Consider the following 24,876-nt stretch of genomic DNA (forward strand, 5'->3'; position numbering starts at 1 on the left):
AAAATAAATAAAACCAATTCTTCACATGCTGTTGATTTTTACATACTGCCTCCCAAAGATCACAGTAAGACTTGGCACACATTTATCCTGCGCTCTGCACTGAGCGCTTACACCGGGGTTTCCGTGTAATTCTCTGAAATACGTGATTCGGTCAAAACCTCTAGCTGAAGATTCCTTATAATGATGCAGATGGAGACACTGTGGACCCATGATCTGGCGGTGTCCTTCTTTTTAAGATTCCATAAAAGTGCTGTCAGCCACATTTTTGTGCACTTCTGAAAAGGACACCGCTGAACAGAGGCCAGACGGAGTCCAGAGTAAATGTGCTGCATCATTATAGTGAATGGATCCCTCGGGTGTTTCATCTATCTCGGAGATTTAGTTGGAAACCCGAAGTAAGTGCTCAGTGTAGAGTGCCGGATAACAGTGATCCCAAATGTTATGTAAAATGTTTTTTCAACTAACTCCACAAAGAAAGCAAGTGCCCAGTCAAGGCCAACTTCTGTTAACGGAATTATAGGTGGCCTCCACATTACTGGAAGCACAAAGGCTCTGGAAAAGCGAAATGGCTCCTCGTTCCCCAAAAGAAATTCAGCAAATTCTGCTATCCCAAATCCAAATGTCCCCCCTCTCTGAGCCCCACAGTGTGCTTAAACCACATATTGTGTCCAAATGTTTGGAATTTCTATATTGATGAGAGCCTGCCTAACTTACGGGTGCATGTCTTCAGGAGCATGAGCTGGACATAATGTACTGGTCACTACAACGGCAGTTTGCAATTTTCACTCTGCAACAACCACTGCTGCCTGTTTCTGGAACACACGCATGGAGTCAAAATCGTCACTACATCTGTAGATAAATTCCCAAAGGGTTATAATTTCCAAAATATGGTCACTTGAGGGTGGATTCTGCTTTTCTAGCACTTAGAGGCTCTTTATATGGAGTCTGTAAACTAGTTTAGGGAAATTTGCGCTCCAGGATGCAAATAGCGCTCTGTCCCTTCCGAATCACTCCGTATGGCAAAGTAGCACTGTACAGCCACATATGGGATATTTCTACATTCAGCAGAAATTGTGGGACAAATTCTGGTGCCATTTTTACCCATTTCCCAGTGTGAAAATGTAAAGCTTGGGGCTAACACACAATTTTGGTGGTAAAAATAGAAATTATTTTTCTTCACTGCCCAATGGTAAAAAAGTCTGTGACACACCTGTGGTGTCAATATAATCACTGCACCCATAGATGAATACATTGAGAGATTTACTTGGTAAAATAGGGTCACTTATGGGGTGTTCTGCTGTTCTGGCACCTCGGGGGCTTTGTCAATGTAACATGGCACCCTTAAACAAGTACAGCAAAATCTGCACCGTAATATGGCGCTACTTCCCTTCTGAGCTTTGCACTGTGCCTCAAAATTAGTTTTCAACCACATATGGGGTATCAGTGAACTCAGGAGACATTGCACAACAAACTTTGGGGTCCATTTTCTTCTTTTGCTCTTGTGTAAATACAAAATTTGTAACTAAAAAATATTTTTGTGGGAAAAATGTGATTTTTTTTATTTTCACGGCTTAACGTTATATACTTCTGTGAAGCACCTGGGGGTTCAAGGTGCTCAATACACATCTAGATAAGTTCCATAAGGGGTCTAGTTTCAAAATTATGTCACGTGGGGGTTTTCCACTATTTGGGCACATCAGGGGCTCTCCAAACATGACATGGCATCCGCTAATTATTCCAGCATATTTTACATTGAAAAAGTCATATGGCACTCGTTCCCTTCCAAGCCCTGCCGTGCACCCAAACAGTTGTTTTCCTACACATATTTTGTATCTGTGCACTGAGGAGAAATTACACAACAAATTGTATGGAGCAATTTATTTTGTTACCTTTATGAAAATGTAAAATTTGGAGCTCAAACAGATTTATCTGGGAAAAATGTGATTTTTTTTCAAGGGTTAACGTTATAAACTTCTGTGAAGCACCTGGGGGCTCAAGGTGCTCAATACACATCTAGATAAGTTCACTAAGGGGCCTAGTTTCCAAAATGGTGTCACTTGTTGAGGGATTTCCACTATTTAGGCACATCAGGGGCTCTTCAAACGCGACATGGCGACTGCTAATTATTCCAGCAAATTTTACATTCAAAAAGTGAACTGGCGCTCCTTCCCTTAGAAGATTTTCCTCACATATGGGGTATTGGCATGCTTAGGAGAAATTGGAAAACAAAATGTATGGTCCATTTTCTCCTGTTACCCTTGCGAAAGTAAAAAAAATTATGTCTAAAGGAAAGTTTTTGTGAAAGAAAAGTAAATGTTTATTTTTTATTCCACATTCCAAAAATTCCTGTAAAGCACCTGAAGGGCTAACTTAATAAACTTCTTGGATATGGTTTTGAGTGCCTTGAGGGGTGCATTTATTAGAATGGTGTAACTTTTGGGTATTTTCTGTCATATAGGCCCCTGACAGTCACTTCAAATGTGAGTTGGACCCTAAAAAATGGTTTTGTAAATTTTGTTGTAAAAATGAGAAATCGCTGGTCAACTTTTAACCCTTATAACTTCTTAACAAAAAAATAATGTTTCCAAAATTGTGCTGATGTAAAGTTGTCATGTGGGAAATGTTATTTATTAACTATTTTGTGTGATATGACTCTTTGATTTAAGAGCATAAGAATTCAAAGTTAGAAAATTGCTTAATTTTTGCTAAATTTCCGTTTTTTTAACAAATAAACGAAAGTCATATCAAAGAAATTTTACCACTATCACAAAGCACAATATATCACGAGAAAACAATCTCAGAATCACCAGGATCTGTTGAAGTGTTCTAGAGTTATGACCTCATAAAATGACAGTGGTCAGAATTGTAAAAATTGACCTGGTCAGGAAGGTGAAAACTGGCTTCAGGGTGAAGGGGTTAAATCAACTGTCATGTGCGGGGGGGGGGAGATGCAGGCTCACCGCTGTAACCCACATCAAAGTCCTGAACATGACATACAGTTGTGGCCAAAAGTATTGACACCCCTGCAATTCTGTCAGATAATACTCAGTTTCTTCCTGAAAATGATTGCAAACACAAATTCTTTGGTATTATTATCTTTTAATTTGTCTTAAATGAAAAAACGCAAAAAGAATTGTCCTAAAGCCAAATTGGATATAATTCCACACCAAACATAAAAAAGAGGGTGGACAAAAGTATTGTCACTGTTCGAAAAATCATGTGATGCTTCTCTAATTTGTGTAATTAACAGCACCTGTAACTTACCTGTGGCACCTAAACAGGTGTTGGCAATAACTAAAGCACACTTACAGCCAGTTGACGTGGATTAACCCCTTCACCCCCAAGGGTGGTTTGCACGTTCATGACCGCGCCAATTTTTACAATTCTGACCACTGTACCTTTATGAGGTCATAACTCTGGAACGCTTCTATGGATCCCCGTGATTCTGACACTGTTTTCTCGTGACATATTGTACTTCATGTTAGTGGTAAAATTTCATTCAAATAACTTGCGTTTATTTGTGAAAAAAAACGGAAATTTGGCAAAAATGTTGAAAATTTCGCAATTTTCCAACTTTGAATTTTTATGCCCTTAAATCACAGAGATACGGCACACAAAAAACTTGATAACTAACATTTCCCACATGTTTACTTTACATCAGCACAATTTTGGAACCAAAATTTTTTTTTGTTAGGAAGTTATAAGGGTTAAAAGTTGACCAGCGATTTCTCATTTTTACAACACCATTTTATTTTTAGGACCACATCACATTTGAAGCCACTTTGAGGGGTCTATATGATAGAAAATACCCAAAAGTGACACCATTCTAAAAACTGCACCCCTTAAGGTGCTCAAAACCACATTCAAGAAGTTTATTAACCCTTTAGGTGCATCACAGGAATTTTTTTGAATATTTAAAAAAAAATGAACATCTAACTTTTTTTCACAAAAAAAATACTTCAGGTTCAATTTTTTTATTTTACCAAGGGTAACAGGAGAAATTGGACTGCAAAAGTTATTGTGCAATTTGTCCTGAGTACGCTGATACCTGATTTGTGGGGGGGAACGACTGTTTCGGCGCATGGCAGAGCTCAGAATGGAAGGAGCGCCGTTTGACTTTTTCAATGCAAAATTGGCTGGAATTCAGATCGGACGCCATGTCACGTTTGGAGAGTCCCTGATGTACCTAAACAGTGGAAACCCCCTACAAGTGACCCCATTTTGGAAACTAGACCCCCCAAGGAACTTATCTAGATATGTGGTGAGAACTTTGAACCCACAAGGGCTTTACAGAAGTTTATAACGTACAGCGGTACAATTAAAAAATCATATTTTTTCCACAAAAATGATCTTTTCACCCCAATTTTTATTTTCCCAAGGGTAACAGGACCCTAAAAGTTATTGTGCAATGTGTCCTGAGTATGCTAATACCCCACATGTGGGGGTAAACCACTATTTGGGCGCATGGCAGAGCTCGGAAGGGAAGCAGCGCCATTTGACGGTTTTGGCTGGAATTGAGATCGGACATCATGTCGCGATTGGAAAACCCCTGATGTACCAAAACAGTGGAAAACCCCCACAAATGACACCATTTTGGAAACTAGACCCCCTAAGGAACTTATCTAGATGTGTGGTGAGAACTTTGAACCCCCAAGGGCTTCACAGAAGTTTATAACATAAAGCCGTACAATTAAAAAATCATATTTTTTCCACAAAAATGATCTTTTCACCATCAATTCTTATTTTTCCAAGGGTAACAGCACCCTAAAAGTTATTGTGCAATTTGTCCTGAGTACGCTGATACCCCACATGTGGGGGTAAACCACAATTTGGGCGCATGGCAGAGCTCGGAAGGGAAGCAGCGCCATTTGACGTTTTTGGCTGGAATTGAGATCGGACACCATGTCGCGATTGGAAAACCCCTGATGCACCTAAACAGTGGAAACCCCCCACAAATGACACCATTTTGGAAACTAGACCCCCTAAGGAACTTATCTAGATGTGTGGTGAGAACTTTGAACCCCCAAGGGCTTCACAGAAGTTTATAACATAAAGCCGTACAATTAAATAATCATATTTTTTCCACAAAAATGATCTTTTCACCCTCAATTCTTATTTTTCCAAGGGTAACAGCACCCTAAAAGTTATTGTGCAATTTGTCCTGAGTACGCTGATACCCCACATGTGGGGGTAAACCACTATTTGGGCGCATGGCAGAGCTCGGAAGGGAAGCAGCGCCATTTGACGTTTTTGGCTGGAATTGAGATCGGACACCATGTCGCGATTGGAAAACCCCTGATGTACCTAAACAGTGGAAACCCCCCACAAATGACACCATTTTGGAAACTAGACCCCCCAAGGAACTTATCTAGATGTGTGGTGAGCACTTTGAACCCCCCAGTGCTTCACAGAAGTTTATAACGCCCGGGCGTGAAAATAAAAAATTTGTATTTTTTCCACAAACATGATTTTTAGTCACCATTTTTTTATTTTCCCAAGGGTAACAGGAGAAATTGGACCCCAAAAGTTGTTGTCCAATTTGTCCTGAGTATGCTGATACCCCATATGTGGGAGAAAGCTACTGTATGGGCACACGTCGGGGATCAGAAGGGAAGTAGTGACGTTTTGGAATGCAGACATTGATGGAATGGTCTGCGGGTGTCATGTTGCCTTTGGAGAGCCCCTAATGTACCTAAACAGTGGAAACTCCCCACAAATGACCCCATTTTGAAAACTAGACCCCCTAAGGAACTTATCTAGATGTGAGGTGAGCACTTTGAACCCCCAAGGGCTTCACAGAAGTTTATAATGCCAGGGCATGAAAATAAAAAAATCGTATTTTTTCCACAAACATGATCAATTATTCCCCAATTTTTTTATTTTCCCAAGGGTAACAGGAGAAATTGAACCCCAAAAGTTGTTGTCCAATTTGTCCTGAGTAAGCTGACACCCCATATGTGGGAGAAAACTACTGTATGGACACACGTCAGGGCTCGGAAGGGAAGTAGTGACGTTTTGGAATGCAGACTTTGATGGAATGGTCTGCGGGTGTCATGTTGCCTTTGGAGAGCCCCTAATGTACCTAAACAGTGGAAACTCCCCACAAATGACCCCATTTTGAAAACTAGACCCCCTAAGGAACTTATCTAGATGTGAGGTGAGCACTTTGAACCCCCAAGGGCTTCACAGAAGTTTATAATGCCAGGGCATGAAAATAAAAAAATCGTATTTTTTCCACAAACATGATCAATTATTCCCCAATTTTTTTATTTTCCCAAGGGTAACAGGAGAAATTGAACCCCAAAAGTTGTTGTCCAATTTGTCCTGAGTAAGCTGACACCCCATATGTGGGAGAAAACTACTGTATGGACACACGTCAGGGCTCGGAAGGGAAGTAGTGACGTTTTGGAATGCAGACATTGATGGAATGGTCTGCGGGTGTCATGTTGCCTTTGGAGAGCCCCTAATGTACCTAAACAGTGGAAACCCCCCACAAATGACCCCATTTTGAAAACTAGACCCCCTAAGGAACTTATCTAGATGTGTGGCGAGCACTTTGAACCCCCAAGGGCTTCACAGAAGTTTATAATGCCAGGGCATGAAAATAAAAAAATTGTATTTTTTCCACAAACATGATCAATTAGTCCCCAATTTTTTTATTTTCCCAAGGGTAACAGGAGAAATTGAACCCCAAAAGTTGTTGTCCAATTTGTCCTGAGTACGCTGACACCACATATGTGGGAGAAAACTATTGTATGGACACACGTCAGGGCTCGGAAGGGAAGTAGTGACGTTTTGGAATGCAGACTTTGATGGAATGGTCTGCGGGTGTCATGTTGCCTTTGGAGAGCCCCTAATGTACCTAAACAGTGGAAACACCCATACATGACCCCATTTTGGAAACGAGAACCCCTAAGGAACTTATCTAGATGTGTGGTGAGCACTTTGAACCCCCAAGGGCTTCACAGAAGTTTATAATGCCAGGGCATGAAAATAAAAAAATCGTATTTTTTCCACAAACATGATCAATTAGTCCCCAATTTTTTCATTTTCCCAAGGGTAACAGGAGAAATTGGACCGCAACAGTTGTTGTCCAATTTGTCCTGAGTACGCTGACACCCCATATGTGAGAGAAAACTACTGTATGGGCACACGTCGGGTCTCGGAAGGGAAGTAGTGACGTTTTGGAATGCAGACTTTGATGGAATGGTCTGCGGGTGTCATGTGCGTTTGGAGAGCCCCTGATGTACCTAAACTACTGAAACTCCCAACAAGTGACCCCATTTTGGACACTAGACCCCCCCATGGAACTTATCTAGATGTGTGGTGAGCACTTTGAACCCCCAAGTGCTTCACAGAAGTTTATAACGCTCGGATGTGAAAATAAAAAAATCATTTTTTTCCACAAAAATGATATTTTTGCCCCCAATTTTTTATTTTCCTAAGGGTAACAGGAGAAATTGGACCCCAAAAATTGTTTTGCAATTTGTCCTGAGTAGGCTGATACCCTACATGTGGGGGTAAAACACTGTTTGGGCGCATGGCAGAGCTTGGAAGGGAAGGAGCACCATAGGACTTTTTCAACTCAGAATTGGCTGGAATTGAGATCAGACGCAATGTTGCATTTGGAGAGCCCCTGATGTGCCCAAACAGTGGAAACCCCCAATTCTAACTCCAACCCGAACCCCAACACACCCCCCAACACACCTCTAACCCTAATCTCAGCCCTAACCCAAGCCCTAACCCTAGCCCTAGCCCTAACCCTAACCCTAGCCCTAATGGAAAAATGGAAATAAATACATTTTTTTAATTTTATTATTTTTCCCTAACTAAGGGGGTGATAACGGGGGGTTTGATTTACTATTTATGGCGCTTTTTATTTTTGGCAGCTGTCGCACGCTAAAAGACGCTTTTTATTGTAAAAATAGTTTTTGCATCACCACATATTGAGAGCTATAATTTTTCCGTATTTTGACCCACCGAGTCATGTGAGGTCTTATTTTTTGCGGGACGAGTTGACGTTTTTATTGGTACCATTTTTGGGCACGTGACATTTTTTGATCGCTTTTTATTCCGATTTTTGGGACGCAGAATGAACAAAAACCAGCGTTTCATGAATTTCTTTTGGGGGAGTGCGTTTACACCGTTCCGCGTGCGGTAAAATTGATAAAGAGGTTTTATTCTTCGGGTCAGTGCGGTTACAGCGATACCTCATTTAGGTCGTTTTTTATGTTTTGGCGCTTTTATGCAATGAAAACTATTTTATATAAAAAATAATTATTTTTGCATCGCTTTATTCTGCGAGCTATAACTTTTTTATTTTTTCGCTGATGATGCTGTGTGGCAGCTCGTTTTTTGCGGGACAAGATGACGTTTTCAGCGGTACCATGGATATTTATATGCGTCTTTTTGATCGCGCGTTATTACACTTTTTGGTTGGCGGTATGATAATAAATCATTATTTTTTGCTTGGTTTTTTATTTTTAAATTTTTAGGGGTTCGCTAACGGGGTTAACTAATGGGACAGTTTTATAGGGCGGGTCGTTACGGACGCGGCGATACCTAATATGTGTACTTTTATTGTTTTGGGTTTTTTTATTTTCAAAAAATGAATTTATTGGGGAATATTTTTTTTTTTTTTTTACTAATTTATTTGGCGATTTTTTTAAAATTATTTTTACACTTTTTATTAATTTTTTTTTTACTTTATTACATAGTCCCAGGTGGGACATCACTGTCCTGTGACAGATCGCTGATCTGTCACATCACAGATCACTGTGACAGATCAGCAATCTGTCACAGGCAGTGCACAAGGCTTCCTCATGCCTGCACTTTGCAGGCACTGAGGAAGCCAGCTTCCTCCAGGCCCCCGAAGGCCCCCGTCGCCATCTTGGATCCGGGGGCCTGGAGGAAAGGAGTCCCCCGCAGCAGCGCTGCACATTGCGCTGCCGTGGGGGGCTCAGGGAAGCACGGAGGGAGCCTCCTCCCTGCCGATGCTTCCCTTTAACTCCCGGTACACCGCGATCATGTTTGATCGCGGTGTGCAAGGGGTTAACGTGTCGGGGGCGGTCCGTGACCGCCCCTGACACATAGTGCCGGGTGTCAGCTGTGATAATCAGCTGACACCCGCCGCGATCAGCGGCGCTCACCACGTGGGCGCCGCTGATCACGCTAGACGTACTATCCCGTCCATGGGCATAGGGGCCCGGGTCCCATGGACGGGATAGTACGTCTGATGTCAGGAAGGGGTTAAAGTTGACTCAACCTCTGTCCTTGTGTGTACCACATTGAGCATGGAGAAAAGAAAGAAGACCAAAGAACTGTCTGAGGACTTGAGAAACCAAATTGTGAGGAAGCATGAGCAATCTCAAGGCTACAAGTCCATCTCCAAAGACCTGAATGTTCCTGTGTCTACCGTGCGCAGTGTCATCAAGAAGTTTAAAGCCCATGACACTGTGGCTAACCTCCCTAGAGGTGGACGGAAAAGAAAAATTGACAAGAGATTTCAACGCAATATTGTGCGGATGTGGGATAAAGAACCTCGACTAAAGGTACTGTCACACTAAGCGATATCGCTAGCAATATCGCTATAACTTGTGACGTTATAGTGATATTGCTAGCGACATCGCTGTGTCTGATACTTACCTACGACCCGCTCCCCCGCTGGTTATCGCTGATCGCGCGAGAACGTCCAGGACCGTTTCTCGTCATCAGCTTCCTGTGGAGCGACGAGCGTGGAGCCGGGCGGGAGGACGCAGGATCGCCTAGTGTGACAGGTAAGCAGCGACCCCCGTCCCCAGCGATGTCGCTGGTGAGATCTGCCTGTGTGGCAGCTCACTAGTGACTACTTAGCGATGTACCAGCGATCCTGACCGCGTCATATCGCTGGTCGGGATTGCTGGTACATCGCTAAGTGTGACAGTACCTTAACATCCAAACAAGTTCAAGCTGCCCTGCAGTCCGAGGGTACAACAGTGTCAACCCGTACTATCCATCGGCATCTGAATGAAAAGGGACTGTATGGTAGGAGACCCCACTTCTTACCCCGAGACATAAAAAAACCAGGCTGGAGTTTGCCAAAACTTACCTGAAAAAGCATAAAACGCTTTGGAAGAATGTTCTCTGGTCAGATGAGACAAAAGTAGAGCTTTTTGGGCAAAGGCATCAACATAGAGTTTACAAGAGAAAAAAAGAGGCATTCAAAGAAAAAAACACGGTCCCTACAGTCAAACATGGTGGAGGTTCCCTGATGTTTTGGGGTTGCTTTGCTGCCTCTGGCACTGGACTGCTTGACTGTGTGCATGGCATTATGAAGTCTGAAGACTACAAACAAATTTTGCAGGATAATGTAGGACCCAGTATGAGAAAGCTGGGCCTCCCTCAGAGGTCATGGGTCTTCCAGCAGGACAATGACCCAAAACACACTTCAAAAAGCACTAGAAAATGGTTTGAGAGAAAGCACTGTAGACTTCTAAGGTGGCCAGCAATGAGTCCAGACCTGAATCCCATAGAACACCTGTGGAGAGATCTAAAAATGGCAGTTTGGAGAAGGCACCCTTCTAATATCAGGGACCTGGAGCAGTTTGCCAAAGAAGAAAGGTCTAGAATTCCAGCAGAGCATTGTAAGAAACTCATTGATGGTTGCCGGAAGCAGTTGGTTGCAGTTATTTTGGCTAAATGATCAATGTTTTGCTTTTTGCTTCATTCTCTTTTGTGTTTTTTCATTTAAAACAAATTAAATGAAGATAATAATACCAAAGAATTTGTGTTTGCAATCATTTTCAGGAAGAAACTGAGTATTATCTGACAAAATTTCAGGGGTGTCAATACTTTTGGCCACAACTGTATGATGTAAATATATGTCACATGTCAGTGAAGGGGTTAAAAATGTGGCACCATTTCTCTTCTATAGCCTCTGTGGTGTATGCATTGCCGATTGCAGCAGCAACAGACACTGAGAAAAAAACAGCCGCTATGAAGGTCTGACCAGGAGTTTGTAGTTCTTCCCTTTGTCTCTTTCAGAGCTCCTATCAGCTGATTTTTGACAACAGATCACATCAAAGTTGAATGTTCTGGGAAACAAAGGATGCAACCTTTATGAAACCCAATTATGAAAATGATTTTTTTGCCCCAAATACTTTTATTCAAAGGGAATCTGTCACCCATTTTTAGTGATATCATGTAAAGATATCACCCAATTGTGCATCCCATAAGGATTCTATTAGAACTTTTGATTCCTCCACCGCACCTTTGATGCATAAATACCTTTTTTATCTTGGTAGAGATGTATGGAAATCGAATAAGCCCCGCCCATCGGATCGGACCACGGCGATTTCCATACATCTCCACCAAGATAAAAAAGGTATTTATGCATCAAAGGTGCGGGGTCGGGGGGAATCAAAAGTCCTAATAGAATCCTTATGGGACGCACAATTGGGAGATATCTTTACATGATATCACTAAAAATGGGTGACAGATTCCATTTAAGTAAAAAAAAAATGTTCCCAAAGGTGGACAATACCTTTAAGCACATTTATTTCAGCGTGATACAACCTCTGTATATAGATTGCAACAGAAAAAAATTGGCATATTCTACTGCATTATTAAGGACTGGGAAGAATATCTCCGTAACAGAGGGAGGCATGGAGTTGCCACAAAGTGGTACATGGATCACATTTGGCTCTGTATTAAAGGGCTGCAAGGACTTTCTGTATTGCTGTACAGGCTCCTAATACACGATTCTACTTTGTTCATAGAGTCTCCTGGATCTTTCCAACAGAACTTCTGATCCGTGTCCTATATAACGTCTGCATACATTAGCCACGGTTCTACTTGTACAGTAAAACCTAAAACAAGCACACGTGCTGTTATTCTTCCTGTTGACTAGCCGTTCACCCTGAAGGAGGAATGTGATAGGCTATCAATGTCAACCAGCAATTATTAACCTTTGGGCGCTGAGCCCAATCTGTTGGAGGCCCGGGAATTCCACAAGATACAGGTGGACCAACTTAATTGAACTTTCAGAAAGTGTAACAAATGCATCCAGATTTCCCTGCTTGTGAATTATTGAACTTGATTTCACATTTTGAAAACGTTAGTTGTATCCAATTCCACCCAAACCCATGTCACATATGAGAATGGAAGCCAATTCATACTTTCCATTCCACAGATAAACACCACAACCTAATTGTGGAAGGCACTGGAAGCCTTAAACTATAAGGAATATAATACAAGTCCTCCATTGTGACCTGAGCATACCTTACTTAACTCTTACACATACACAATCTGTACACATTTACTGAATTCGTACTATGAAACCTTGTGATGCACAAAAGTAGTCAGAGGAAGGTGTGGGGGTTTGCGGTGACTTATTACAGGACTGCATAGACTGCTATGGATGTGGGGGTCAGGGGTAGAAGATACAAAGTTTTCTACTAGAACGAAATATGGCCCTCTAGTACCATTAGGGGTACTCAATTCTGGTGTAGAGCGGAGCCTTAAGTGTTATGTAAGACCAAGATTCCCCAGTGCTATCTATGTATTTGATAGGTGTTTCATGTTCATTTCATTTTATAATGGTTGCTCACTTTACAAAAATTTTTTGATTTATATACAATATTTATATTTTATACTTGAATTAGCAAACCTCCACTGATATCCTGCCATCAACAATGTTCCAGGGTCCTGGCAGCTCCATTTCCAGTTTTTGCTCGAAGTGGGAGAGAATTTTGTGTCCGCATATCATTAGTGGTATAAGTGAAGGGCCTGACTGACTCATTTTAATAATTATACCATCTCCCTTCTCAGCAATGGTGAAAGAATAGATAGGGAAAGGGGGTTGGGTTGGCTTTTTGTATGAGCCAGTTATCCAGCCCCTTTCACGCACAGCACTGATGGCACAATTACACAAAAAACTTGTGTTGAGAACAAACCGGACTGGAGTGCCATGACTCAAAACGAATGGTGCTTTGCCATTGCAATAGTGAAATATCCGTACAATGGTATCAATCATTTTTTAACTGGCTTCTGTGAACCGCCAATTATACAACGCCAGCCATGAAGGCTAGGCCATTAAGGCAAATTCCTGACTTGGAAAATCTTAGCCAGCTCCAAAATTGGTAGCCAGCAACCCTGTGCTTGGGCTATGCAACCCAGCTGAGGCGAGATGGTTATTAGACATGGTGCAAATCAATTCGCAGGACAATGTCCAGCAGCCATGATAGTAATTTATTGCCACCAGAAAGTAGACTTCAATCTGATGTCTTATTCCAGAGATATCTGTTATGAATGAGTCACCGTAGGAGGCAAAAACAGAAATACTAGCTAAGTCCAGAAAACCAGAGAATTTGGCAGCTATCGGATTGCAGACCCCTGAACCTAACAACAACAACTAGCAGTAGCCATGGGGGATTCCTATGGTGCCCTAGACCCCTCGATCACAGCCGGAGAACTACATAGCCTAAAGACAGAAAGGGAAATCTAAACTGCCCCAGAGCAGACCCCAAAGCAATAGGCAGCCCCCAACATATAATGACGGTGAAGCAAGATGAAAAAACACTAACACAGACAGAAAGATAGCTGAGCAAATGATGGGGCCCAAGCTAACTAAATAGGACAGAATAGAAAAGCTGCTGTCTGCAATCCGCCAAAACCCTCTCAAAAACAAGAGCCAACAGACTGATAGGGAAAAAAGCCCTGAAGACGCTAGGCTTCAAAAAGACTAAATCAGTACTCAGGTATTATCTGAAGACAGAGCAAAAAGGAATTCAGCTCACCCAGCAGGGAAAGGCAGAAATCCAGAAAAACAAGGCAAAACAAAACCAAAACACATATGCAAAAAGTAGAGCAGAAAATTTAGCTTTTGAGGAGCAGGAATCAGACTGGTCTCCAAGAATCCCTCAGAGTAATCACTCGCAAGGCAGAAGGGCGTCGGCTGCCTTATATCCAGTCAGCAATCCCAGTCACCCAGTCATCATCATTCTGCTCAGGTGCTTTGTAATCAGCCTCACTACCTTCCTTCACCAGAAGAGGGAGTTCATCAGACCTCAATGGTGAAGGGGAAAATGAACTCACAACAGATATCTATGTTTTTCTTGAATGTAAATGAGCTGTTAAAATTTATGGACCGGACACTGATCTGAATTAGAATCTGCCTCCAGAGCTTATTTTAAACGAAAGGGGGAATTACCAGTGTGAGACATATAATGACTGACACTTTGCCTTAATAATCACACACAGCTCTGCACTGATATCAGAGCTAACACTGTACAACAGAAGTCTCATAACAAACATTTGCAGCAGCAGTTGTCCTCTCATAGTGCTGGCAGCTCTGCCACAGAGCTGTGCCTAATAATATCTAACACGGTACAGCAAAGTTGAACTTTGTCTCATGCTGTACTCCCCTCCCCCCACACTGGCTGCCTGTGAGATGGAAACTAAAGCACTATGCAGTGCACATGTTAGTACAACAGAAGACAATTTTGTCCCATTACATCGGATTACAGATAGTAAGATATAGTAAGATATCATTTTATTCAACTTCCTATGACCTATGTGCCCACATAAACGAGTAAATTGGATTGATCCTACTGACAGTTTACCTTTAAAGGAGTTAAATTTAAAAGAACAGCAGGAAAGTTGATAACAAAAATTATTCATCAATATTCACCTGTTCAGTCCTCCCTCAGCTCCGGCATTAATACTTTAGGGGCCCTAGTCAGTCTTTATCCATAAACAAAATCACATCATTATTTTAGATCACACATATATTAACAAGATTATTCAACAGCCCCCAGAAGAACATGCAAAATGCGCGTCGGGGTGCAGCGTGCGGTTCTTTTGACAGCCATGGGTATTCACACCTCACTTGGGGACTACCATGCCTCTGCTAATTTGTTCTCTGGGGCCTCTTTAATATTGTTGCACTGGCAATAAATAGTCAGCGATACTAGGATTTCTGATGTCACTAGTACTGCACTTGTGTTGCACCTAGGTCTCTTTTCGATACTTTACCATAATATTGTTGTATAATCCTGTTAATATATGTGTGATCTATTAATAAAATAATGATGTGATTTTTATTTATGGATATATACTCCTTTTTTTTGCATGTTTACAAGTTTGGTGCAGTTTTCCATTGGCTAATGCTATCTGGTGGATTGGTCATTTCCCCTGACCACTATTTGATATTATGATTTCTGCCATTGGGATTTTGTACTATTTGTTTATTTCTCTGCAGCTATGACATCATATACAGTATATTCACATGACAGCGGCAGCCAATCAACACTTAAGCAGTGATGCAAATATGTACAGAACAAGACAACTGAAGCTAGTGATTGACTGCAGCAGTCATATGGAAGTACATGTCATCATCTCAGGAGGGTAGCAAACAGAGACTGGCAGGGACCACTCGACATCAGCACTAGATCAATGGGCGATTTATTTGCCATATCTATTCATATTTACTAACCATTTAAATAAATGTAATTGGTTCATGAAAACTTAGATTACGCACTTTCCCTTTAAGGAACATGTGATGAAGGAATGAAGGCATGTCTGGTTTTTGCAAAAGTGTGAAATGTGGACATTAACAAAAGCAAAAAGAAGTGGAACATGAACCTCCACTAGCGGACAAAAGGTCATGCTTTTCTACATAGCGAGGCATTAGTGTTTGGACAGTGTACAAGAAATTCCTACACATAAACCTTCAGTTTTTACATCTACACTTATAGAGCAGACATAAAAATATTACTTATTTACGGCTTCATTGGGCTTCCTAATAAAACAGCTGGAATATTTTATTGATTAAAAAAAAAGATGTACAGTTCATAAAAAAGACATGCACTTTCCTTCCCAGCGCTGTGTGAAAATACACGTTGATATAAAATCCAGGGTAAAATTACTATTAAAATATTTACAATACCTTTGGCATCGGGAACTGGCATGCACCTGAGCAATAATAAGCATCAAAGGATTTAGGGGAAATAATCCATTCACTCCAGCCGATGTCTGCAAAGTCTACTTTTAGGTAACGGCGTGCGCAATTTCGTGGTTCATTCCATTGCTTTCTTCTTGCCTTTTTCAGGGTCTGCTCATCAAACTGCAGTGTTTGGCTTTTTTGTCGCCCACTTTTTCTTAATTTCTTTTTAGCTTTCCCTTTCTCTGCTGGCTTAACATGAAGGGCTTTGTAGGGCTTTTTCTCTTCCCAACGCTCTTCGTCTTCATTATATTGGTACTCGGCTCCCGGTAGCTCGTTGTTTTGTAAAGGTAAAAGAATATTTGTTGAACGTCGACTTCTGTGTTTGAAAAGCCCGGCTTTATGGTGAGGTTTATGAATAGTAGGACTGTGTTGTCCGTGCAAACTAGAAACAACACTATCAGGTTCCGAAATGGCCGAGTCATTAGCGTATACTAAGATATAAGGCTTATGCCTTAGCAAATGTTTTCGATGTTGGTTCGGAGTATCAGTGGTCATGTTGATGCCAATGATAGTCTCTCCATTCTGCTTGGCCTCACGTAGGATATGTGTAATGTCCTTCCACTGCCAAGTAGGAATATCACCGTAGGATGAGGAAATGTTTATGAAAAAGTGACCCAGGACTCTTGTCTGGTTCTCAGATGATATGAAACTGGACACTGTGAAGCCTATGGATACTTCATGCTTTCGATTTATCCGGCGAAGGCATGATGACGAGTGTGTACATCTTAAGCTGCTGTTTAGCAAATCCCCAAGATAATAATGAAATGTAGCTGACAGTATGTTTTCTGAAGATGTGAGTGACGTCAAATTGAAAATGTGGTGACTGGCATCGTCAGCATGGCCTAAAAAGCATGGGAAAATAAAGATTGTATTATTTATACAGAAACCAACATCCATGTGTAATCACATCCAGAAATGAAATATATCTGGACTAAAACAAAATGTATTTGTCGATTGTTTTTCTTTTACAATTTTAGTTCTCATAACCTGCAAATCAGGTAAACCTCAATTATGCAAACTGCATGTTAAAGGGAACATGACAGCTGATACATGCTGCTCGATCCACAGGCAGCATGCATCAGTCACTGGCTATGTGATCTCAGACGGGTATGTTTGATTCTAAAGTGTTGCAGCATTTTAAAGAAAAACGTACTTTATAAGTCGCTGAGGACAGGAGCCACAGTCAGGTCCTTTTCAGCTTATCCACTCCCACTCTCCTGAGTAACATGGGATGCACGGGACCGTAGTCAGACAGGGGCTTCCGTTCACCGATCTGGTCTTTCCCCATACATAGACACTTGTACAGACCTGTCACCTCAGGGCAGTGGGTGGAGAGAAGCCGCCAGGGACCCGTCAGTCCGACCAGTCTATAATGCAGCTCAGTCAATGGCAGCTTTTAAAGTCTGTTTTTATCTGAAAACTCTGCAGCATTTCAGAGTCAAACATACCTGGCTCAAATCATATGATCATTGTCTGATACATGCTGGCCAGGGTTGGGGGTGCATCCATGAGCTGTCAGGTACCCTACAACCTGAAAAACCGGAAAAATGGTTACCACACCTGTTGGTATAAGTGCAATGTGTAGATGCACACTCACACTGTGGCCAATATCAAACAGGAGCTGAGATTATCACTTGGTAAATATCCTACAGTAAGTAAATAAATAAATGCTAATAGTACATGTAAATAACACAGGGTACTTAATTGACACTGCCACTATATTGTCACGGGGGCTTAGTTCAACTAAGGCTGAAATACCCGGGGCCCCTGTGGTGTCCCTTTACTAGGGGAAACCCTGTCTGACCCTCAACCCAGGGTTTTTGCTGAAGGTGCAAATGCCTGAGCCTCCGACCTTTCCTTATCTCCTGCTCAGCCCTGCACTTAACCCTCCACCCTCCACCCAGTGAGAAGTCACCACCAAAGCTCCCACACAAATAATGACAGACAGGGAGAACTTAAACTGCACTGCGCCGCACACACACAGGAATAGACAGTAATGTGAACAGGGCACAACTAAACACAAATATGGGAAGGAGAAAGGATAACGACGGATCATACGACACCAGATATGAATCTCTCTCTCTTGAACACCTCCACTCCAGACCGGAACCACTTGGTATGAAACACAAGCTATAATCGGCGACGCCCATAGGCCAGCATGACTATTTAAAGACCGTGGGCGTGACTAACCATCCAACATGGTCTCCAGCAGGATTAACCCCCGAGAGCCTGAAGATCAGGCCGGCGCCACCGAGGCTATAGTGGCTGGAGGTGGAACTACCTCTGCCTGCCGGATGCTGTGGTGTGAACAGCGTCCGACATGACAGTACCCCGTCTTCTACGAGGGACCCCAGGGCCCTCAAGACTCCTAGGACCCGGCTTGTCCGGATGACGACGGTGAAAAGAACTGACCAGCCGATCCGCATGTATGTCTGAGGCTGGAACCCAAGACCTCTCCTCTGGACCATACCCCCGCCAGTGCACCAAATACTGAAGAGTACGGCGTACTACTCGAGAGTCCACTACCTTGGCGACCTCGAACTCTAACTCGCCATCCACCATGACTGGAGGTGGCATCGGCGTTGTGTCCACAGAGCCTACCACCTTTTTCAATAAAGCCCTGTGAAACACGTTGTGTATCTTGTACACTGCGGGAAGTTCCAACCGATAAGCCACTGGGTTAATGATGGCAGAAATCCTAAAAGGCCCAATAAACCTTGGACCCAGTTTTAAAGAAGGGATTTTGAGTTTTATGTTCTTCGTAGCTAACCACACCCATTCACCCACACACAGGTCCGGACCTGGCACGCGTCTACTGTCAGCCACCCGTTTGTACCTGGCACTCATGCTCAACAAACGCTGTTTCACCCGCCTCCAGACTGATGACAATTGGGCTCCTAGCTGATCCTCCTCCGGGACACCCCCGGAGTCACCCTGACGTAAGGTACAAAACTGAGGATGTTGACCGTACACACAAAAGAATGGAGACTCTCCTGATGACTCTTGGCGGTGATTATTTAATGCGAATTCGGCCAGAGGAAGGAAAGTAGACCACTCCTCCTGGTTGTCGGACACAAAGCATCGTAAATACTGTTCTAGATTTTGGTTCATGCGCTCAGTTTGTCCATTAGACTGTGGATGAAACGCCGATGAATGTGACAACTTGATCCCCAACCTTGAGCAAAAAGCTTTCCAAAACCTCGCCACAAATTGCGTACCCCTATCAGATACTATGTCAGACGGTACTCCGTGGAGTCTGATCACCTCCTTCACAAATACCTGAGCCAACGTCTTAGCATTGGGCAAAGAGGACAACGCCACAAAATGCGCCATCTTTGAAAAACGGTCAACCACCACCAGGATGACCGTGTTCCCTGCCGAGGCTGGCAAGTCAGTGATAAAATCCATGGAGATTTCTGTCCATGGCCTATTGGGTACCCCCAGAGGCTGTAGCGTGCCAGCAGGACGGGTTCGGGGTGACTTAGCCCTAGCGCACGTGATGCAAGCTGCCACGTATGAGACCACGTCCTGCCGGATTTTGGGCCACCAGAAACGACGCGATACCAGCTCTAAGGTGCCCTTCACCCCTGGGTGACCAGCCAGTACCGAATCGTGGTGTTCCTTCAACACTTTAGGCCGAAGATGCAGGGGTACAAATGATTTGTTGGCGGGAAGTCCTGGTGGTACCTCCTCTTGGGCCTCGGCAATCTCCGCCTCTACCTCAGTCGTGAGAGCCGAGACCACTACCCCTTTCTGGAGGATGGGTACCGGCTCTTCCCGAGGTTCTCCCCCCGGAAAACACCTAGACAAAGCATCCGCCTTGGTGTTTTTAGCCCCGGGACGGTACGTCACAAGAAAATTGAAACGAGTAAAAAACAATGCCCAGCGAGCCTGCCTAGGAGACAGACGCTTGGCCGACTCCAGGTAGAGCAGATTCTTATGGTCGGTGATAACTGTGACCTGGTGAGCCGCCCCCTCCAAGAAGTGTCGCCATTCCTCAAAAGCCAGTTTGATGGCCAACAACTCCCTGTTGCCGATATCATAATTCCGTTCGGCCGGCGACAACTTCTTGGAGAAGTAGGCGCATGGATGCATCTCGCTCAAGGACGAGCCTTGAGACAGTACTGCCCCCACTCCCACCTCCGACGCATCAACCTCTACCACAAAAGGTTTAGACACGTCTGGTTGCACCAGAATGGGGGCTGAAGCAAAACTATTCTTCAGACGCTCAAATGCACGTATAGCCACCTCAGGCCAGTTCACCAGATCGGCACCCTTTTTTGTCATGTCCGTGAGCGGTTTGGCGACAGTCGAAAAGTGTTTTATAAATTTCCTATAATAATTCGCAAACCCAAGGAACCGCTGGAGTGCTTTCAGACTCTCCGGCCTCTCCCATTGCAACACCGCTTGCACCTTAGCGGTGTCCATTTTAAAACCAGCTGCGGACACAATATATCCCAAAAAGGGCAACTCCTGGACAAAAAATAAACATTTTTCCAGCTTAGCATAGAGCTGGTTCTCCCGGAGCAACTGTAACACCTGCCTAACATGCTGCAAATGAGTGTCCCGATCGCTAGAATAAATGAGGATATCATCCAGGTATACAATCACAAATCTCCCCAGGACATGAGCAAAGACATCATTAATAAAATGTTGGAAAACGGCAGGCACGGTGGTCAACCCAAACGGCATAACCAGACTCTCAAAATGACCCTCAGGAGTGTTAAACGCCGTCTTCCACTCATCCCCCTGACGGACCCTTGTGAGGTTATACGCCCCCCTGAGGTCCAGCTTGGAAAACCATTTTGCCCCTGCTACCTGGTTGAACAAATCCGGGATCAACGGCATTGGGTAGGGATCACGGATAGTAATCTGGTTTAACTCTCGGAAATCCAGACACGGGCGTAACCCCCCATCTTTCTTCTTAATGAAGAAAAACCCCGCGGCTACAGGCGAGGACGAAGGCCGGATGTGACCTTTGCTCAGACTCTCCGCGATGTAGTCTTTCAGAGCTTGTCTCTCAGGACCAGAAATATTAAACATCCTGGCCTTAGGTAATTTGGCCCCGGGTTTTAACCTAATAGCACAGTCATAGGCTCTATGTGGAGGCAGTTCTGAGCAACCCTTCTCAGAGAAAACATCCGCGAAATCCTGCAAAGCCTCCGGCAGGCTGGGCGTCACGGCGGACACACATGTGGCCAAGCAATTGTCTTGGCAGAAACCACTCCATTGTACTATGTCCTGAGTTTTCCAATCAATTACCGGGTTGTGCCTGGACAGCCATGGAAAACCCAGGACCATTTGAGCTGGGAGATTACGGAGGACCCTACATGTAACTGACTCAGAATGTAGGACCCCAATGTGGAGTTTCACCTCTGCCACAAACTCAGTAATCTCCCCTTGAGGGAGGGGAACAGCATTAATGGTCACCACCTGTATGGGGTGAGGAAGTTTTTCAATCTTAAACCCGGCGGTGTGTGCAAACTCCTCATCTATGAGATTGGTGGCGGAACCGCTATCCACAAACACTGATATAGGTAGCTCTCTGCCGGCGACAATAACCTTGGCAGGGAGCATACATTGAGATACCATCATGGAGGATATGCATACGCTCAGTTGGGTCTCCTCCATACCCTCTGAGCTTAACAGTTTTCCGCCGGTGCGACCCTCTTAGGTAGTACCGGGCAAACGTTAACATAATGACCACCTTTACCACAGTAGAAACATGCTCCGGACTTCCGGACTCCCGGAGCGCGAGGCTGAACCTGTGCCACGCCAGCAATCTGCATAGGTTCAGGGGACTCATCTACTTCAACCACACCTGCACCTCTGTTTTCCCCCAGAGGTAGCGTCTCCTGTGCCCCCTGACGAAAACGGCGATCACTACGTATCACCAAACTCATGGCAGACTCCAATGATGCCGGAGTCTCATACATCAGGAGGGCTTGTTTCACCCTCCCTGATACCCCATGAATAAACTGGCTCCGCAGTGCTGGGTCATTCCACTGTGTGTCTACAGCCCAGCGGCGAAATTCCGAACAATAGTCTTCTGCCAAGCGCTCCCCCTGGCGGAGGGCGCGGATTTTAGATTCCGCTAGAGCCAGTCGGTCAGGGTCATCGTAAATGAGCCCAAGGGCAGAAAAAACATTATCGACCGAATGAAATGTAGCAGAGTCAGGTGGTAAGGAAAATGCCCATGCTTGGGGGTCACCACTCAGTAATGACAACACCAGCCCTACTCGCTGGGCCTCATTACCTGAGGATATTGGCCGCATGCGGAAGTATAATTTGCAGGCCTCCCGAAATACGACAAATTTGCTGCGATCGCCTGAAAATCGTTCTGGCAGCGGAAACTTCGGCTCTGCACCGATACCTGCAGATGCCGTTTGCACCTTTGCTACTACCAGGCCCTGCTGCTGAACTGCCCCATTCAACTCGGAGACCTGTATGGACAGCGCCGCCAACTGGCGGGTTATGGAATCTAATGGATCCATGGACTCCTGAAAAAATGTGAGCCGATTATAATGTCACGGGGGCTTAGTTCAACTAAGGCTGAAATACCCGGGGCCCCTGTGGTGTCCCTTTACTAGGGGAAACCCTGTCTGACCCTCAACCCAGGGTTTTTGCTGAAGGTGCAAATGCCTGAGCCTCCGACCTTTCCTTATCTCCTGCTCAGCCCTGCACTTAACCCTCCACCCTCCACCCAGTGAGAAGTCACCACCAAAGCTCCCACACAAATAATGACAGACAGGGAGAACTTAAACTGCACTGCGCCGCACACACACAGGAATAGACAGTAATGTGAACAGGGCACAACTAAACACAAATATGGGAAGGAGAAAGGATAACGACGGATCATACGACACCAGATATGAATCTCTCTCTCTTGAACACCTCCACTCCAGACCGGAACCACTTGGTATGAAACACAAGCTATAATCGGCGACGCCCATAGGCCAGCATGACTATTTAAAGACCGTGGGCGTGACTAACCATCCAACCTGGTCTCCAGCAGGATTAACCCCCGAGAGCCTGAAGATCAGGCCGGCGCCACCGAGGCTATAGTGGCTGGAGGTGGAACTACCTCTGCCTGCCGGATGCTGTGGTGTGAACAGCGTCCGACATGACATATATGCATAAATTACAAGGAACTAAACCAAAACCGACAATACGGATTTATAGAGCATATTACAGGAATGTCAAAATAATGTAGACTTTGTAACCCAGTTGACCTAATAGTTATCAAAAATGGGAATTCTCAGATATGTTAAGTAAGGTGTAAATTTCTCAGTGCTTTGCTTTCAAGACTTAAAGATAAAAATATGTAGCAAGTACATTCTAAATTCAAATAGAGCACGTCAGACGCTCAGACGTGCTCAACTCGAGTAGCAAGAATAATGGAAGTGATGCTAGTTCTCTCGTATCGAGCAGTGCCGAGCACACTTGCCCATCACTAGCGTGTTACTATCAGAATAAGCATTGTTGTATTCCATATATGCTATACTGAGAAAAGTAGAAAAAAGCCTGGTACATCAAAGTCCACCCTGAAATCAACAGCTGCCCTTTGTCCTACAAGGCCAATCTGCACTAATAGGTCATATAACAAGAACTTGTCTAACTCAATCTGACACAGTCATGGTAAAAGCATAGACTTATTTAGGGTTAATGCCATTGAACTGAACATTACCAATTCTTTTCTTCAAGGATGTAGGCAAAAAAACATTTGTGAGGGAGCGCCAGGGCCGTATCTGTGGCTGAGACTAATGGCTCTTGTGCACCCTGGTCTCCTGTCACATACAAGTAATAATGTCCTTTTGTCAGTGCAATTGCCTCTCTACTCTCTGTACCTTCATCTCCTCTGAGTTGATGAAGACCCCCTCCATACGTCTGTGCAAAATTTCAACTGTAAATGAATAACTTTACTTATTTCCTTTTACAGCATCAGTGTAGGTTTCCATACAGTTCACAACCTTCACTTTCCCTGTACTCTTCTCTACATCTTTCAGTGGGTGCCCGGGTCATACCGTTGCATCCGATACCGCAGTGTCCTTCCTGTTTCCTGTTTAGCTTTACTACATTCAGGAGTTCCCACATCTGTTTCACCCCAGACAAGAGGGCATGAAGTAAGCTGCCACATGTTGAGGGACCTGCGTCCCTGTACTGCTGTGGCTTTGGCTACAGCTTCTGTTCCCACTGTTGCTGTCACTGCTGCCCTTCTGGCCCACTGGCTAGGCTTCTCACTTCAAACATTGTGAACCCTCTATCTTATACACGGTGGGCTCCTTCTAAATAACTATATTCACTAATGTACCCCATCCAGTGTCATAACTGAGGTACTACACTTTCCCTACAAAATCTACATTTATGTACACTACACTATACAACATATATTCCTATACACATAGCAGAAACAGATAACTATCAAGGAAGGGAGTGGAGTATCACACGATCCGGGTACACCCCTTACAGCAATATTACCAGAAATTGCCAACAAAAGAAATCGAGACTTCTGTTCAACAGTTCATCGGAATTAAAAGGATAGAGCACAGGTGGCTGAAAATCTGGGAGGAACCATTATGTTAACAGAGGTAGATAAGCAAGTAGATGCTTTTATGCAGAAGTTAACTACATCCATAGAAGCCAGAATAGAGGAAGCATCAAAAAGCAATGAGCAAGACAACTGAGAGATCGTCTTGAAATAATTATTCTCCCTTTTTCATTATGAATAATGACCCTTTTCATTACGCTGTCAACACATTTAATAGAAAAAGCATTTTATTTTAAATTTCAAAAAATACCATCTCAACAATTTCCAGCAACTTTCCATTTATATAACTTCTAAAGCAATCATTAGAAAAGTCATCACATATGAAATTTTCCTTTACTTCTAAAGT

General features: G+C 43.7%; 1 protein-coding gene across 1 annotated transcript in view; it reads right to left on the bottom strand.

The window, feature by feature from the left end:
* Positions 1–24,876, bottom strand: part of BMP3 (bone morphogenetic protein 3) — a 136,857-nt gene that overhangs the window by 18,569 nt on the left and 93,412 nt on the right. The window contains exon 2 of the mRNA XM_073542992.1: positions 15,926–16,824. Coding sequence (XP_073399093.1) covers positions 15,926–16,824 — 899 coding nt within the window. The remainder of the gene's footprint in view (positions 1–15,925; positions 16,825–24,876) is intronic.

Source organism: Dendrobates tinctorius, unplaced genomic scaffold, assembly GCF_039654945.1.
Source record: "Dendrobates tinctorius isolate UK_male_01 unplaced genomic scaffold, ASM3965494v1 ptg000011l, whole genome shotgun sequence".
NCBI lineage: Eukaryota > Metazoa > Chordata > Amphibia > Anura > Dendrobatidae > Dendrobates > Dendrobates tinctorius.